Consider the following 19,185-nt stretch of genomic DNA (forward strand, 5'->3'; position numbering starts at 1 on the left):
AGCTTTCACTAAAGCGAGCAAGCTGGGATGGAGGGGAGTGGTAATGAAATGAGGATGGATTATTCACAAAAAAACTCCAGCTTTCTTTGGTTGACTTGATCTATCAACAGCAAGTTGGGGGCAATGCACTTTAGAGCAGAAGAAAGGCTCCCTGACCAAGGGTGAATAGTCTCTCGAAGGGTAATGCTAGCAAATTTGTACACTATAGACTAGATATTTTGAGAATAAAAAAAGTGAAAAAAGAAGATAATGGTCAATGTCATAAAATTACAGTACCATGACTTCACTCTGATCGTAAAAAGGGAGCATCCAATTGCTCCATTATTTCATTTGCGTACTTTTCATGGTTTTAAAAAGCAATAAGACTCCATTGAAAGATCATTCATGAAAATCAATTTTTTTCTTCTTCTGGCTCTTTTGAATAGACTCAGTTGAAAAGAATTTTTTGCATAGCATTCTTTCTAAACATATGCACATGTATCACTGTAAAATTATTTTCTTTTTACTACTCTGGACAACTTCTATAAAAGGAAGTAAAATTTTACGTAACATATATGATGTCCAATAATTGAGAGCAACAGTGAGCTAAGTACAATAATAGGCATAATAATAAAATATATTGACTCAGTGCATCATTTTCAGAAGCTCCCAATTAGTTCATCCTCACAACATCCCCCTGAGGTTGGTAAGGGGCAGGTATCATTAACAAGGTTCCTGTTCTTCTTTGTGAAATGAAATGACTTTACAGACAGTGACTTTGAGACACAGCATGGGGGCTTTCTGGCAAAAAGGTAGATCAAGGCACATCACATTCTCTCTCCCTTGAGAGTGTATCTTCACAGTAATTCATTCAGCTGTGGAGAATGAGGATCAAGCTACTGAAGTTTTGTTTTTGGTAGAGTTCAGAGTTGAGCAGCTAAAGTTCCCATTTCAAATGAAAAGAATTGTAAGATCTTATTTACTTTGTGTTTACTCCAAAATCACACATCGTCTCTTATTTAAAATGTGTTAACTTCACTTTAAAGCAAAAATAATTGTGGTTGCTTTTTCATGCAATCCACTCAACACAGATCAGGGACTTCTCTAAACTAATCCTGATGCTATCATAAAGCACTGACGTACCATAGGATGATGGCAACTATTTTAAAGCAGTCTATCACATGTAACTTCAATAAATGAGTTTGGGAAAACTATTTATTGACCAATTATTTTATAATTGATCTTAGATATCTCTTTCATATGAATGCTAAACAGAATCTTATCCTATGTATTCTTAGCCAGGATAAGAAAAGACTACAAAATAGCAGTAGAAAGAACAGAGAGAGATAGAAACTGGGGTGATTTTCTCTCAGTTCTCTTCAATGTCACTCCTGAGAGAGGAAATAGACTAGAATAGATAATAATAGATTAGAAGAGAAACAAGACGGAAAAAGCTTAAAGGCATTACAAAGGGGGAACAAAAAAAGTATTTTAAAAAAAGTGATGCTTTTTTAATTCACTGCTTTTGTACTATGACACCACTGCATACATTTCCTCTTCATCACAAAATTTCTATTATATATATATATATATATATATATATATATATATATATATATATATACGCATCTGTTAGTTGTATCTCTCTATATATACACACACACACTCTTTAGGAATTCCCATTCTACAATAATATTTTAACTAAGATACCTGTTAACAATTTTTTCTCAATGATCCAAGCTTTTAAGTATTATAACTATTTAAGAATATAATGCATTTACTTTGGGTTTGCTTATTTCTTATGCCAAGAAGATGCTCTCAAATATAATCCTCGTGTTTATAGTTTACATATTTCTAGGATCTCTAAGTCACCTTTTACTAGGGAGACCTTAAAAGTAAGGAAATACAACAGATTACATTAATCGGATCTGTATTTTAGAGTCATTCAGGCAGCAGAAGGAAGGATAGCTTGATGAAGAATGAGAACAGAGGGCTAGGAAAAGAAGTGATAGAGCTTGGTCATCAACAGAATGGAGAAAAGCATCTTTAGTATGAACCCCATGTTTCTGGCTTGGGCACCAAAATGAAAAATGGTCCAATTCACCATAAGAAGAAGACATTTGGGGAAAAAATTATTATTTCACATATAAAGATGCTTAATTTGAGGTGTCTGTGGATGTCCAAGTGGCAGTGTTAGCAGGCATTTGAATAAATGTTTATAATAATCAGAACATTCTTGGCTGGAGAATATTCAGATTTATAAATCATCAAAACATAAGTGGTAACAGAAGTCACTGAAGTGGAGGAGATTGTCCAGAGGATAAAGAATGAAAAGGCAAGTGCATCAAAGAGAGAATACTAATATTCAAGATCAGGCAAATAAAGGTGAGTCCACAAAAGAAATGGAGAGGAAACGAGAGAAAAGTAGAAAGGAAGCCAGGAGAGAGTGCCTTCAGAGAAGCTAAGTTATAAGAAAGAGTAGAGGAGAAAGTAATCAACACTGTCATGTGCTTCAAAAAGGTCAAATAAGGTGAAGGGCAAATAGCCGGTTGGATGGTACTTTAAATAATTTTTTAGCAATAGTTACATTTTCTCAATACACTTTCACAGTAACTTAAAACATAACTTCAAGTATGACTGTAAATGTGTACTATTAAGATATCAGGTACCCAAATCTGATTTCCACTATATAAATTTACTCTCAATCAGCAATATTAAAAACAGCATTACCAATCCTTAGCACAGAATTAAACAGGGAAAGAAAACACAAAAAAACAACTCTCTTCCACCCACCTCCTATCAAAGGATCAGCTAGGATAAGTGAGAGATAAGAACTTCTAATCCATCCATTCCTCCAAGTTGGACAACCACGAGGCTAAGTCCACAAACCAACATATTTTAGTCCCTTGCTTTCAAATGAGTAACAGTTTACTGCTACGTTTTGGCTCTTTTTTTCCCCCCCAAATATCACCACAAAAAAGAGAGACTTGAAATTCAGAGAGCTTTTTTCTGTTTTTTTAAAAAAAAAAGTTAAAGAAGTCATTGTTCACTACATTACTGTGTCTCCTATTGAGGATTCATATGTGAAATTTCCCGAAATTTCTAGAAAAGCTGTTTCTTGCATATGCAGTAATGTTTTCTCCATTTTGACAATGGGACATGCTTAACTAATCACATCCCCTGATCAATCACACCATCAGAGTTATCATTCTGTATTTTCCTTTACCATGATCCTTGTTTCTTTTACTCATAAACGTCTTTTGTAAACTTCTTGAAATTCATTGTATAAAGAGTTAAATTTGAAAAAAATTAAAAATATATACAGATACATATATAACAAAATTATACCCGATGTAATAAGCTTTTTCCGTTTATTAATTCTATCTCAGGAATGAAGGGTTTTTTTCCTTTTTATATACTTGGCTTTAAAAATGTTTTGAAATAGCAAATTGTTAAAGGTAGTGCATTCTTGGTAAAAATAAAAATAACGTAAAAAGGCTGTGATCAAATAGTTGATATCATTCCATATTTTAAAGTGATTATATGGATTATGTCATTAATTACTAATGATGGATAAATAATAGACTGTTTTTAAAAGAAAGATTACATGCTGTACTTTAAGTTAGACACTCTAGTATGTTATTATCTAAATTCTACTAAATTAATTGCTATAATCATTGTCTCTTCATATATAAAGTGATTCTACAGAAAGAAAGTCATGCAGACAGTTAACACTGCAGACTAGTTTGGTCCTTGAAAACTAAAATGTTATTTTCTTTATGTCTTAGGCTAGCCCTTACGAAAAGAGCCTGTCACCTGGATACAATTCGATAAAGCCAAACTGCTATCATTTAGTTGGCTGAGATCAGAACATTATATTTTTAAAATGTGGTTTATTGAAACATTATCTTTAGGTAATCATATTTATTCTCCTTATTTACACAATATCTATGGTGCTTCACTTTACGTCCTTGAAACAGGGAACAGGGACACCCTAGTATGAAAAAGTGGCCTCGCTGCTGGAGTTCATAAATTTTGTTCAGCTTTGGATGAGTTCAAAGAATTGCCATGTAAGAAAAAGCCTTACAGAGGGAATTTATCTGATTATGGCAGTAATAATTACCCAGCTGTTTATTGCAGATAGAGAAATAATTCATGTAGGCAATAGGCCGTGGTGGCAATGACACTCTGCATTTAGTAAATATGCAAACTGTTCACTTCTAATTAACCAAGCTAGAGGATGCCCTTATTAAATGTATAAACTAAAAGTGCCTTCCTGACAAGTGATGAATTGTTACATTGCACAAACTCTTGCCACAGAATTATTGGAGTGAACTTGGGGCTTAACTTCATTAAGAGATCTTGTGGGATAGTTAAATGAGGATGGACAGCATAACAAGGTTTACCTGACAGCCAATGATATGTTAGAGCCAAATGGAACTGTACCTTTTCTTCTGTCTTACTTAACGGCTCAGATTCATGAGAGATAAATTGTGAAACTGTAGAGTTAATTTGAGTTCAAATAATAAAAATAAATGAAATAACACGACAGCCCATTTATGGAGGTTACCTGACAGTTTACCCAGCAAATGAATCTACGAAACAGCCACTTTTTATGGGTCAAATCTCTTTCATGTATCAACAACGGAAAATCTACCACTCTTTCTGTTAACCGAAAATAATTTGTTTAATAAAAATAAATAGTTATATTGACTAGCTTTAAAATAAAGTATGTTTCAAAGAGGAAATCGATGGGTTTTATTAAAGAAAAGTAATACAGTATGGAAATTACTCTTAATATTGCTTTGCTCTGAATGGGTTGTATTTAACTTTACCAAATAATTAATTATGAGATAGTTCAGTGTCTATATTCTATGCTTACCCTTACTTGAAGGTAACCATTCTTTAGCAAACATCTATACGGATATGTCCATCCTAATTAAGAATCTTAAGAAAAATAATACTTAGAGGGAAGTCCTAGACATAATGAAGCAAAACTAAAATATTTCTAGCTGAAGTGTAGAATAGGTGATAACATCTACCTCACAGGTTTATTGTGAAAATGGAAGGAGATAATGAGAATCAAGGGTTTAGCACAGCACTTGGTATACTGTGAGTGCTCAATATATGTTAGCAATTTATAATGTGCTTGAGTGGCAATAGCTCTATTTGACTGAAAGATTAATCCCTAGTGTTTTCAATGGGAGGTTCATGCTGAGGTCTGTTAAGATCTACACTTCCTCTTTCATCTGCATCATACAGCCTCTGAGAATGTAAAATGTGTGAACTGGCATTTCAGATAATATTGGAATATTATTGTAAATGTTTGCTTAATTGTATATTTATTCTAAAACATGAAACAATATATAAAAGAAGCATTACATATTGTAAGAGAATCAGACTTTGCCACTATTGAAAGTCTAATGTGGCTCCTCCAGATTTATAATATATAAGTTAAAAAATTTTTATGTACTGAGGAAGAATATATGACCCCATCTTCGAAATATATATGCATTCATACAGACATTTTTTTAATGAACACTCTATGTCAAGAACTGCAACAGGAAATAGAAAAATGGTCGTTATTACAAAGATAAAACTTTCGTATCTTAATGTGAGAATACTAGTATCGAGGGTTAAAATAAAACTGCTTTAATTAAGAAAGAACCATATATACGAATAATAAAAACAAAGGTTTTATAAATGCATCTATACATGCAAAACAATTTAGTTTCCATACCTTGAAGAAAGAGTAAGATTGAAAAACATAAAGAAATGACGCTCAAAGAAAGCATAATGATAAAAGCTAATATTGAGTGCTTGTTAAAATAAGTATGTGTGGCTTTGTAGGAAAACAGTAAATGTACGCTCTTTTACCTTTCTTAAATCAGCCAAGTGAACAAACATAAACAAAAATATATGAAAAACAACAAGGAACAGTCACAACCCCCATCATAAACTTAAGAGAATAACTAGGAATTGAATGAATGGAGAATATCTGTCATATTCAATTAAATTTAAAGTACATGTTCAGGGTATTTTCCTCAATCACAAAGTCAGTGTAGTATGTGGGAAATATCAATATGTGAACAAGGTTGAAGAACCTAGTAAGTACCCTCACCAAGACGGATAAAGACAGGGACTGACTGGGATGCAGAACTGAGGGAGAGAATTTGAGGCCAAGCAATTCCTCTTTTCATTAATCAGAACTGCTGACTGAGTTGAGACTTGATGGCAAACCTGGGCTGGAGGAGAACAGGGAAAAGTAGCCTGAGAGCCGCTGAATAAAGTGAACTGGAGAAAGAAAAGACAGCCCATAAGCTGTGGAGCTTCACACTGATCGTGCTTCATGAAATCAATTTCCACAGTGACAGGAGGTCATCAGACTTGGGAGGACAGTGGCAAGAGCACAGCTGCCCATGGCCCCAGCTCACTCTCTACCCCTCGTTAGATAGCTGAATGAATGAATGAGAAAACAAACCATCGATATCTAGCTTAAGTACTAAAAAAAAGTATAAGAATTTGAGATCCAATTAGAAATTTTAGTAAGGTAAAAAATTACTCTGCCAAAAGATATTGCTTTCCTATATGAAAAAAAGAAATACTTAGAAAATGAAAGAAAATATACCATTAGCAAATATAATAGAAAAATATGAAATTCTTAGAAATAAAATTAGCGAGAAATAGGTAAACCCTGTATAACAAAATTTTATTAATGGACATTTTTTAAAAATCCACACAAATGAAGACATATGCCTCATTGTTTGGCAGGAAAACTCAAATTATCAAAGTATCATTTTCCCCTATACTATTTACAAATTTAATTTAAACTCATTTAAAATCCCAATTTGCTATTTTTTGAAACATGCCAAAATGACTCACTATTTAGTTGGATAAAAATTAAGCAAAAAGAGCCACAGCTGAAAAATAAAAGTAATTTATAGCTACTTAAGCCATGCAATAAATACTATACAGGATTACAAAGAGAGAGAGAAATCAGATGGCATCAATAGTCAAGAAATAGGCCCAAGTACATGTGAAGACTCTTAATATGTGGTAAGATGGCACTTAACAGGGAGAGATAAGTGAATTATTGAATAAATGCTATTGGAATAACTTGTTAGCCATTTTATAAAATCTTAAGCTGGATATCAAATTTACTGCTTATATCAAATAGATTCCAGATGGTTTCAATATTAAAAGTTACAAAAGAAACCCTAAAATATCAAAAGAAATATGGATGACTATTTTTAAAGTCATGCAAAGAAGAAATCAAAAAAGAAGTTACTGAAAAATATAACCAGAAAAAACTGAAAGGTCAGCATATTTCAAAATCTCCATAAATATGTTGGAAAGACAAGAGCAAACAAAGGCAGATAATTGCATCACTGATGCCAAAGGGTTTGTTTCCCTAGCATACACAAGGATTTTTTACAAATCCATATGCATAATAATTATAATAAAATGAACTAGGCAAATTGAACTAGGCAAGTCATTAAAGAATACAAATGGCCAATATAAGATGTTCAAATTCCTAAAAATAAAATTAGATAAAATTTAGATGGAATTGTTCACTTTATTAAATTGGCAGTGATAAAAGTCAAAATCCAGTATTGGCAAAGGAAACAGAAACTCCTATGCGTTGTTGGTAGAAGTATACATTGACTTTTTTAATGGAGAATTAGCTAATATGCATCGAACTATAAAATATGTTTAAACTTTTATGTAAAAGCCTTACAGAACTATGCATAAAAAAGATAACAGTACAAGTGCAAAAAGAAATAAGCAGAAGAATGTTCTAGTAAATGTCCATCAATAAAGATTTTCCTAAAGAAATTATGGTATAAATATATACATACGCACACACAATAGGCATTGGACATTTTGACACAAATTTATACCTATTGACATAGATGTTACTTGTAATGACAGAATACTTCCTCCTCTCTTGTTTCCTTCATGAGGAGGGATGTTTAATCTGATTAGAGGATAACCCAGCCCTCCGGGAGAGCAGGTCCCACCTTAGAATGAGGAAACAATGAGCTGTGGGGAAGGCTGGAAGAAGGGAGAGTGGCAAGTCTGTCCCTTCCAACCCCAGGGGACTGTGGAAGGAAGAAGGGCCTATAGGAGAGAGGTCAGAATGTAGTGACCTATGCCCTGACCACTGAACTCCAGGCCAAAGTCTTGCAGGCAGAGAGGAAGGTTTGGTAGATTGAGAGGGATGCCAAAAAACAAGTATTGTTTTCCTACCTCCTGTTTGGGATCCTGGGAGGATCCTGCTTGTGCAAGGCAGCCCAAGACAATATGGGATGGCTCCAGGCCAGCAAAGAGGATCAAATAGTGTGGTCAGGTAGGAAGGGTTTGCTTAGCACTGGTAAGTCTTCCTTGGCTCCTATATTGTATACGAGGACCAGGAAGTTCATGTATATCATTTTAGGGGCAAGCAAGATCTACGTTGAGTGCTAGGGGTCAAGTCACGAGGACCATAATGGCAAAAATACAGACAACCTTGAATCAGAGTCTGCAGGGTAGCTAGCCTTGGCTAAGGCATCATTTGAAGCATATGGAGGCTCTACGTTGAGAGCTAGGGGTCAAGTCACAAGGACCACAATGGCAAAAATACAGACGACCTTGAATTAGAGTCTGCAGGGTAGCTAGCCTTGGCCAAGGCATCATTTGAAGCATATGGAAGATCTCAGAGGGATTGACAGAGACAGAAAGAGATGATGCAGGGTCTGGTCAGCTAAGCAAAACCACCAGACCTAAATCAAGCTGCAACTGGTTACATCAAATGGTAGGTTTTAGCTGCAGATGCCAGCAGAACTCCTAGTGACCAGACTGATAACCACAGAGCTGCAGACACCAGCCACTTTTGTTACCTAAATATAAGTCAGGGCTCCCTCTTAACCCCTAGGGCCACAAGGTAACACAAGCTCCTTATACATCCATAAAACATGTTGGAGAAGACAAGGGGGAACTCAAGGAATTATGAAAACCTGACATATTAAAAGATTCTTTAAATTACTCTATTGGGCCAAATTGGACTAATACTTAGTTTCTTGCCCTCTGCCATCCAAATGATGGAAGGATGGAATGGAGTCAAAGAATTCATAGAGAATATTAAAGTCACAGGAATAAAAAGTTGTTATATATCATGATACATCTGAGTGTGATTGCATGTAAAATAAACAGTGGGTAAACTCACAATTCAAAGCATATTCGTTTATATAAATGAATTTTGTAAATCTAGATATAAATGTCTTTTTAGTAACACTTATACCCTTATGTAGACTCAGTGATGATCACCAAGAGTGTTCTTTTATAATATACACATTTTAAAGCTATATATAAATATATATACATTTAATTATGTTGATGTGTGATCATCGTAGCCTTTTCCTATCACTGGTAAGATGGGTGTTACAGCCTCAGTCATTTTGTGCACATTCCAGGGAAAAGGGGAAGAAAATGGAAGGAGAACTAGCATATCTCATCACCCAGAACTAAGTCATCTTTCCACTCTTAGCTGAAAGAAGTTTGGAAAAGCCTAAACAATAACAGAAGTTAAGTTGCCAATGTTGGAGTGCAAATGTTGGAGTGATCAAATCTATGGAATTTTCCACAGGCCACCTCATTGCAAAGTCAACATTTGTCAGTTATCGATTTTTTGCCTCTCAGCTTGAAGTCGACAATTCTTTGCTTGTTTTGTAAAATTGGCTCTGGACCCATAAACATTTTCCCTTTGCTGGCGAGTACAGCATTACTCTGAAAATAGAGGGTACTGGTGGGCTATTTCAAGGAAGAGCAGAGGCAGGAGTTTCTCTTCCTGGTTCCAATACGCCTGCTTCATTGTCTCCATGGCATGGCTGTCAGCTATACGCAGGGGATCCAGTGGTTGCCAACCTCTAGTGAGTTTTGCTGTCACCCCAACAGGTAAGTTATCTGTCCCTGCCCACCAGCACCCTGGTGGGCAGCTTCCTGCTCATCTCGGCTGGCACCCTGGCTGCAAAACAGCTCTGGTCCGTGACATCTCAGAAAACTCCACAATCCAGTAGGCTGCTGCCACATCCTCACCAATGAGGTCTGAGTCTCATCATTAACGGGTGCGGAGAGGCTCTTCCAAAAACTTTCCTGCGGGGACTTCCCTGACAGTCCAGTGGTTAAGACTCTGTGCTTCCACTGCAGGGGGTGAAGGTTCGATACCTGGTCAGGGAATTAAGATCCCGCAAGCCACGTGGTGCAGACACACAAAACAAAAAACAAAAACTTTCCTCATTTCAGTACTCTTCTTTAGGCCTACAGGTGGTAACTTCTCTCGATATTTACTATTTCCATATTCTTTAGAGTGCTATTTTACCTCTGTTAAAGTTACTCATCTTTTATTAGTTAATAAGTCTTCATATTAAAATTATCTACTTACAACACAGCCAGCACTCAGTGGTCGAGGAGGAATGAAATAAACACAATAGAAACTCCCCATTAGGGAAAAAAATGGGAAAGAAACAGCAGTTGCTGGTCCATAGCGAATATCAAATATGCTACACAGCTCCTGTTCGAGGTGGTTTCTTGGGGAGACAAACAGGGTATTCCTGGTCCGTCATCTTCCACGACCACATATAAGATGCGCTTTGGATGGGATGATCTTTCTGTGCAAATTCAGGAGCCTTATGATTGCCTGAGGGTAGCTACGCTGCAGCTGGCCAGGCTGGGATTTCTTTCACAACAAATACCCTTGTCAGTATAGTAGGAGTTTGGGTTTTTCACTTCTGGTCAGTTCCATGAGCAAGTAACCACAATCAAGGATCTTATCTAGACATAGTTTTCAAGCCTAGGGACGTACAGTCTTAGATACCGGCTTCTATGCTCTGCTACTCAATCTTTCAACACCCACTGCTTCCAGTCAGCCAAAACAATAGATTTGTGTGGGAAGAAGCAGTTCGCTAAACTGCCAAATGTTTCTAGCTTGGATTTTATTCTTTTTTTTTTTTTTTTTTGCGGTACGTGGGCCTCTCACTGTTGTGGCCTCTCCCGTTGCGGAGCACAGGCTCCGGACGCGCAGGCTCAGCAGCCATGGCTCACGGGCCCAGCCGCTCCGCGGCATGTGGGATCTTCCCGGACCGGGGCACGAACCCATGTCCCCTGCATCGGCAGGCGGACTCTCAACCACTGCGCCACCAGGGAAGCCCCTCAGTTATGATTTTTGTCCACGCTGTACCTGTGTCTAAAGAGGAATCTATTATTATCAAGCATGTGTTGAATATTGATGGAGTAGATATACTCCAGATTCTCAGTGTTTCCATTAGTATTTTCCCACTTAATATTAATTCTGACTTTAAAATAAAGTTGATGAAACTTCTGGAGAATCCATATGTGACAGCAAAAGGGGGGCAAATACCAACACTCCTTATTGATTTTTTCACTCTAGTAGCTCCAGCTTTGCTTTTGAGGGGCTGTGCATGCTACCAGTCTGAAAGGACATGCTGATTTCCTTCATGTTTCTATTCCTTTGTTAATTAAAGCACAATTGGAAATGTGCTGCCTAGCAAGCTTTATGTATTAAAAAGTCTTCAACTCCAAGGAAGTAGGAATCTAGTGCTGTGCTTCCCTGATGCAGAATGTTAAGCAATCTCAATGTTCTTCAGTTTTGTCATTAGCCTGATGCATTTGTTGACTCTGCACGATTTCCTGCCAGAGCAAGATTACTTAAAGACAATAAGGGTGGCCATATTGAGTCTCCCAGATAACCATTATAAGGATGAATGACTATGCTCAAAGCTTTTGAATTCAGATTCCTGAAAACTAGATGCATATTTATAAAAATGACTCAGGGTTTTGTTTTTTGGCTTTATCCTTGAGAACAAATGCAAATGAGATTACAAAGACAGCATTTAACACAAATATTGAAATAAATATTTTGAAACAGCAGGCTGTTAGTTCTGGATTGCGACTATCGTCACTGGGAATAAACACTGACAGTTTAACAGGAAATATTGAAAGAGGAACTGTAAATTTTAAGACCTAAGAGAATTTCTCATAGTCGAACTAGAAGTTGTTCACACAAAAATAATAGCAAAAGGGCTTCCCTGGTGGCTCAGTGGTTGGGAGTCCGCCTGCCGATGCAGGGGACACGGGTTAGTGCCCCGGTCCGGGAAGATCCTACATGCCGCGGAGCGGCTGGGCCCGTGAGCCATGGCTGCTGAGCCTGCACGTCCGGAGCCTGTGCTCCTCAATGGGAGAGTCCACAACAGTGAGAGGCCCGCGTACCGCAAAAAAAAAAAAAAAAAAAAAAAAAAAAAGGACAAAGGACAGAAAGTCCTAGTTTAATATGCTAGCATATTAAATAACTAGCATTCAGGAGGAAGAAGTTGTGGGTATTTCCTCTTCATTCCTCTCTCTTCTTTGATGCCCACACCTCTGGCAATAACTGAACGCCTCTACAAGTGTAGGTCATGGCCAGGGGTCGGGGGCTCTCACTTCTCCATGGTTCTCACTATAGCCATTAATGTTACTCCTTCCCCTTAACTCTTCTACCCTAGTAGTAGCAACATCGCACTGTTGCTGGTCTCTGGATGCCAAAACCTCTCCTGCTGAGCCCTTAACCCTGTGCATATCTCTGCAATTACCCTTTCATTTAACTCTCTTTATTTGAGGAATAAATCCTGAGGTGGATTCTGCTTCCTGCCAAGACCGTTTCTGCTCCAGTATTCTAGAGAAATATGAGATATTTTATTAATAAGAACAGAAGCCTACAAAAAAGAAATGATCATAACAGTAGAAGTATTTCACGAAAGTTAAAAATTATTGCTAAAATAAAAATTTCAGTAGGAGGGTAGGAAGGAAGTCTCTCACAAAAGTAGAATGGGAGGATAAAGGCCCAGGGTAACAAAAGGGGCAGAAAAGTATAAGAGACTACCCACGTAACTTCTGGAGGTCCATCATCCAGCCAATAAGAGAAAAAAGAAAACAGAAACAAGGAAATTATCACAGAAATAATATAAGAAAATGCTGGAGAACTAAAGTATCCACTGATGCTCAGAACAATGGAAGCAAATAAAAGTCATAGAAGTCGTAAAATTGAGAAATTTCAAAAACGTCAGGAAAAAAATTCAAAACATCCTTTAATGACCTACAAATGTACCACTGGATCCTCCAACATGTTCATACCAAGGTCACACCTTCTCCAGGTCACTTCCAGCCAGTGATTGAGTATGATGGGGTACTAAGTCAGGATCATTCTGGTAAGACAGAAGACTCCTCCAAAGGGTAACTTTGGCTTGAGGACAAGCCATCAGTCTTTCTTGAAAACGTGCTGCAATCCCAGTCTTTCCCCAATTTTTCTCCCTTCTCTCTCTTCATAGGTGTCAGACTTGTGCTACAGACTGAAGGTTCCACACCTCATCCTGCTTCTTCCCCCCAGTAAACTTCTTGCACATCTAATTCCATCTTAGCATCTGTTTCTTGGTGAACTTGAACTAACACACATTGAAAAAGGAAAAAAAATAGATCACTTTCAAAGAGAGGAGAAACAGAATAGTGAGTATTTAGCAATTTTGAATGTTAAAAATAAGGGAGCAACTCCTTCAAAATTCTAAGGAAAAATAATTTGCAACCTAGAATGTTATATGCAGCCAAGCTACTAAACAAATTTCAGGATAGAATAAGACATATTTAAAACAAGCAAAGACTCCAAAAATTGCCTTCCATGTTCATTATTATAACAGTTGCTCCAGGAAAAACAAGGAAATAAATTGTGAAAAGGTAACATAGATCCACAGAATAGTAAGTCCAGCCCAGGAGAAAGGAAGTTAAGAAATATCTTCTCAAGAAGAAATTTTTATTGTGTCTAGAGAAAATGCAGTTTGTTTGGAGCAGGACGAAGGGGAGGCCACACAGGCCATGCTCCAGAGGAAAGGGGGACTTAATTGGATTTCCTACTAAGATAGAATAACTGGAAATAATTAATGGCATATATAATTTGCATATAAGACAAGAGGAAGAAATAAGGAAGATAGAAATTAACCAAAAAAGGAATAAAGTAAATATACTCATCCTACATTAATTACTTTTGTAAAGAACCCTACTTCCATAATCACAAAAATGTAAATACTGATATAGATTCATCTAAAAAGAGATACAAGTGGAGGTGAGAAGTATAAGAGAGTTAAATCCCCCTCTACCATATTGCATACAACTTATTTAAAAGATCTGAGGTGTAAAATCAGGCAATATCAGATCAGCATATAGTTTAGAAACATTCAGTGAGTACAAGAAGAAATAGCAGGACTTCCCTGGCGGCGCAGTGGTTAAGAATCTGCCTGCCAATGCAGAGGACACGGGTTCGAGCCGTGGTCTGGGAAAATCCCACATGCTGCAAAGCAACTAAGCCCGTGCATCACAACTACTGAGCCTGCACTCTACAGCCTGTGAGCCACAACTACTGAGCTCACATGCCTCAACTACTGAAGCCTGTGCGCCTAGAGCCCGTGCTCTGCAACAAGAGAATAAGTCACCGCAATGAGAAGCCCACGCACCGCAACAAAGAGTAGCCCCCGCTCGCCACAACTAGAGAAAGCCCACATGCAGCAATGAAGGCCCAATGCAGCCAAAAATAAATAAATAAATAAATTTATAAAAGAAGAAAAAATAGCTAAGAGAAGAAAGTGGTAACCATTAGGGACTGGGTAAAATAATGTGGTAAGGTGATTCTTTTATCTAATATAAAACATTTGTTAATAGGTAATATATTTAACAATATGCATGTGTTATGTTGATATATAGTCTACTTTACCATAAAATGGTAAAAGAATTCTAAATTAAAAAAGAAAACTCTAAGTTTGTGTTTTCATTGATTGTCTCTTTCCCAACTTTGTACTATGTTCTATTCTTTGCTTTTCCTTCGAGCTCTCTGAAAGACAGTTTTTAGACATGTTTTAATGTCACAAAATACTGACGACTTATATTGTACTTGGCAATTAATGTTTCTATAAACTAAAAACATATATATATATACAACCTAATTCATGAAATTTTATATATGTTTGCTTACTTTGAATTAAAAATAGCCTCATATAAAACTGAATGTTAATTCTGTAATATCATAGGGAGGTATATATTTACAAATATTGGCTCCCATTTTCTCTATCTTGTCCTTGATAGTAATAGCTGCTATTTGAAGAATGTCAGTTATATGCTCAATGTTTCCTATACTGCATGCCTCACAAAAATTCTTCAAAGTAAATATTGCTGCTCCAAAGTGTACAGATGAAGAACCCTAATTTCTGAAAGATTAAGTAACTAGTTCAAGGTTACAAAACTAGAGAGTGGCAGAACCATGATTTTAATCCACGTTGATCTGAGTCCAAAGTTAGTGCTCTTGACCACTCGTTCTTGAATTTGTTAGCTTAAAGCTTTCATGATGTAACCAAGAGAAATAAAAGCATATGGCCACACAAAAACTTGTCCATGAGTGTTCATAGCACCATCATTCATAATAGTCAAAAAGCAGAAACAACTCAAATGTTCATCACCTGGTAAATAGATAAATAACATGTGGCTTATCCATAAAATGGAATATTAATTGGTAGGAAAAAGGAATATAGCACTAATATATGCTACAAAATGGATAAACCTTGAAAACATCGGGCTAGGGGAAAGAAATCAGTCACAAAAGACCACATATTATAAGATTCAATTTATTTGCAATGTCCAGAATAGGCAAATCTAGAGACAGAAAGTAGATTAGGGATTGCCTAGGACTGGGCAGGAATGGGAAGAATGGTAGGGGTGGGGGAGTGACTAGAAAGGGTATAGGATTTCTTTTCATGATGATGAAAATGTTTTAAATTGATTGTGGCGATGGTTGTACAGCTTTGTGAATATATCGATGCTAACCTCCACATAATTGTACATTTTAAATGGATAAACTGTATGGTATGTGAATTACAACTCAATAAAGCTGTTACAGAAAAAACAAAACAAACAAATAGATCCTTAAAAAAAAACTTTGCTGATGTATGCAAAGATAGGTAAAGAATTATACCCAGAAAAATCTTTCTAGCCAAACCAGGGCTACACAAAATCAATATGCTGAAAAACTAATTTGCTTTGATGAATGACAAATTTACACTCAAAACAGACCTATTGTTATCCACTATTAACAACCAACAGCTACACTGAAGCATTGAACTTGAGGGAATATATTACTTTTAGCTTGAATTTCTGTCCCCCCAAAAAGTCAGTTTTCTGAACTTCAAGCTAATAATGTTTTATTAAAGCTACTAATCTATAACTCTGTAGCTAATTTTTAATTTCATTATATAATTTTCTCATTCATAACCTGGGGCAATTTTTGCAAATCAAGCTAGATATTACAAAGAAACTTGTCTACCGAATGCAAACTCAGCCTTAAATTAGTCAATTCCATTTATCTTTGTGATAAGTCCACTCTTGGTTAAAGAATATATTCTTGTGTGTATATATATATATATATATATATATATATATAGTATTTTACTATTAACTCTAGAATAGATAAACTATTTCTATTAATGAAAGAGCAGATAAGCTAAAGTTAAGCCCAGTGTTGTCTGGCCTTGAATTGTGCAACACAATTCAAGTGCAAAATGTATTCTGATATAAAATATATTTTACTAATTTATTTTCTGTAAATGATTTTATCCTGTCCAAAGACAGAGGAATGCACTAGGTCTTTCATGTTCTTTAAAATCCAGAAACTATACATTTTAATGCTTGTTGGTAGAAGTAATTAGGATACATCATAATTGCTTTGATACAATATTAAAGTTTGAAACATGATCTTGAAAAGACATCACATAAAAATATTGCCTTTCTCTACATCTGCGTCTTTATGCCTGTCCTGCCCCTAGGTTCTTCAGAACCATTTTTTTTTTTTTTTTGAGGACACGGGGAGGGGGAAGGGTAAGCTGGGACGAAGTGAGAGAGTGGCATGGGCTTATAAATACTACCAAATGTAAAATAGATAGCTGGTGGGAAGCAGCCACACAGCACAGGGAGATCAGCTTGGTGCTTTGTGACCACCTAGAGAGGTGGGATATGGAGGGTGGGAGGGAGATGCAAGAGGGAGGAGATATGGGGATATGTGTATATGTATAGCTGATTCACTTTGTTATAAAGCAGAAACTAACACACCATTGTAAAGTAATTATACTCTAATAAAGATGTTAAAAAATTGCCTTAAGTTAATGTAATGTAACTTCGTCCTAGGCAAATGCTGAAAATCAACATGCTTATTGAACAAATACTATATGCAAGTCACTGTACATGGAAAGTATCCTCTAAGGTGACCTCCAACTATCCCCACTCCAGAAGTCATCCCCTTGTGTGATCCTCCCCTTTGAGTGTGGGATGAACCTAGTCTCTTGCTTTAAATGAAGAGGATACAGCAAAAGTGATAAGATGTCACTTCTGATATTAGGTTACCAAAAGGATATGGCTTCCATCTTGGATGTTTTCTCCTGTTCTCTGGTTCAGTTGCTCTAAGGGAAGACAATTTCCACGTTATAAGCTATCCTATGGAGAGGTCCACGTGGCAAGAAACTGAGGTATGCCAGTGGCCAATGGCCAGAGAAATTGAGGCCGATGTGAGTGAGCTTAGAAGTGGATCTTCCCCCAGTTGAGCCTCCATATGAGACGGCAGCTCTGGCCAAGAGCCAGATGGCAACCTCATGAGAGACCTTGGCCCAGGCACAGAGCAAAGCCCTCCCAGATTCCTGATAGATAAAATGATGAGATAATAAGTGTGTATTGTTTTAAGCTGCTTTGGGTGGAATTTGTTATGAAGGAAAAGGTAACTAGAGTCCTGATTCCAATGATTTTCAATGGAAAATAGGATAAAGAAACATGAAGAAACAATCCAAACAAATCTGTCGCATATTCTTCCATGAGAAAGAAGAAAACACTTTATTTCAGTAAAATTAATACCCTAATAGATATTTTTTAAATGTACCAGACTATTTAAATATAACTATTATGAAAAATGCAATTGAACATGCATGCCAAAACACAGGTGTAATCATGTCGCTGCTCTCCTTAAAAAGGAAGTCCACTCCAAGCTTTAATATGGTCTAAAATGCCCTGGTATGCTATGGTCCCTGCTGGATTTATCCCTAGCCAATCCTCCCATCACATTCCATGCACCATGTTCCTACCACCCCCAGAGCTCAGCCCTAGCCCTTCCCCAACACTGTCTTTTTTTTTTTTTTTGCGGTACGCGGGCCTCTCACTACTGTGGCCTCTCCCATTGCGGAGCACAGGCTCCGGACGCGCAGGCTCAGCGGCCATGGCTCACGGGCCCAGCCACTCCGCGGCATGTGGGATCTTCTTGGACCGGAGCATGAACCCGTGTCCCCTGCATCGGCAGGCGGACTCTCAACCACTGCGCCACCAGGGAAGCCCAAGACTAGCTATTTTTGAAGTAATATGAAAACTTAGTAAATAGAGCTTTGGTAAAGCTGAATGAATAGTGCTGCAATAACTTTAAATCTACAGAAGACACCGCCCTAAGGCCTAAATCCAGGTGTTATCTTTCTGTGTGTTTACAGAAATAAAAACCGACAGTAAAGCAGTCCATTTTAATGTGTTCCAGAATGTTTTCTTCTTTGAGAGGCAAGTTCTTGCCGATGAACATGTTCTGTGGATTGTCATACTTAAGCCTTCATCTATATAATCCTTTTACAGATAAATCCATCTCAAAATGAGGCAATTTTACTGAAACTAAGCTATTTGCATAGTGTCAAGGTAGGCCTACTACATACATGAATAATCTAATTTACAGTCAAGAGTACAAGATATTTAAAAATACAACAGCCTCAAATTGTTAAAGAGAATCAGATCTCTCTCTCTTATCAATAAATTTCTGCCTAAAATATCACTTAGTTTTAGAAAGTATTCCTAAGTCTGATAATGATCAACATCTATGGAGTAACCTTTCTAAAATTGTAACGAGTAGGCTAGTGATTATACTACTCACCTAACTGCATCATTGGTCTCTGAAACAGCTTTCAGGTACTCCTTCAAATAAAAATAATTAAAGCAGTATTTCCGAATCTTATAGCCTCGCCATCGCCTCTGAATCTATTGAATTAAATAAAAAGATGAAATATGCCAGTGAACATTTTTAGTGAAAACATTAACAATTCTTCAAAATCAAGGTAATGATGGATGATG

At 36.8% G+C, this 19,185-nt stretch overlaps 1 protein-coding gene across 1 annotated transcript in view; it reads right to left on the minus strand.

The window, feature by feature from the left end:
• The window catches only part of SPATA17 (spermatogenesis associated 17), a 172,162-nt gene that overhangs the window by 103,744 nt on the left and 49,233 nt on the right, over positions 1-19,185 (minus strand). The window contains exon 5 of the mRNA XM_060088662.1: positions 18,989-19,092. Within this exon, the coding sequence (XP_059944645.1) occupies positions 18,989-19,092 (104 nt within the window). The remainder of the gene's footprint in view (positions 1-18,988; positions 19,093-19,185) is intronic.

Source organism: Mesoplodon densirostris, chromosome 2, assembly GCF_025265405.1.
Source record: "Mesoplodon densirostris isolate mMesDen1 chromosome 2, mMesDen1 primary haplotype, whole genome shotgun sequence".
Taxonomy (NCBI): domain Eukaryota; kingdom Metazoa; phylum Chordata; class Mammalia; order Artiodactyla; family Ziphiidae; genus Mesoplodon; species Mesoplodon densirostris.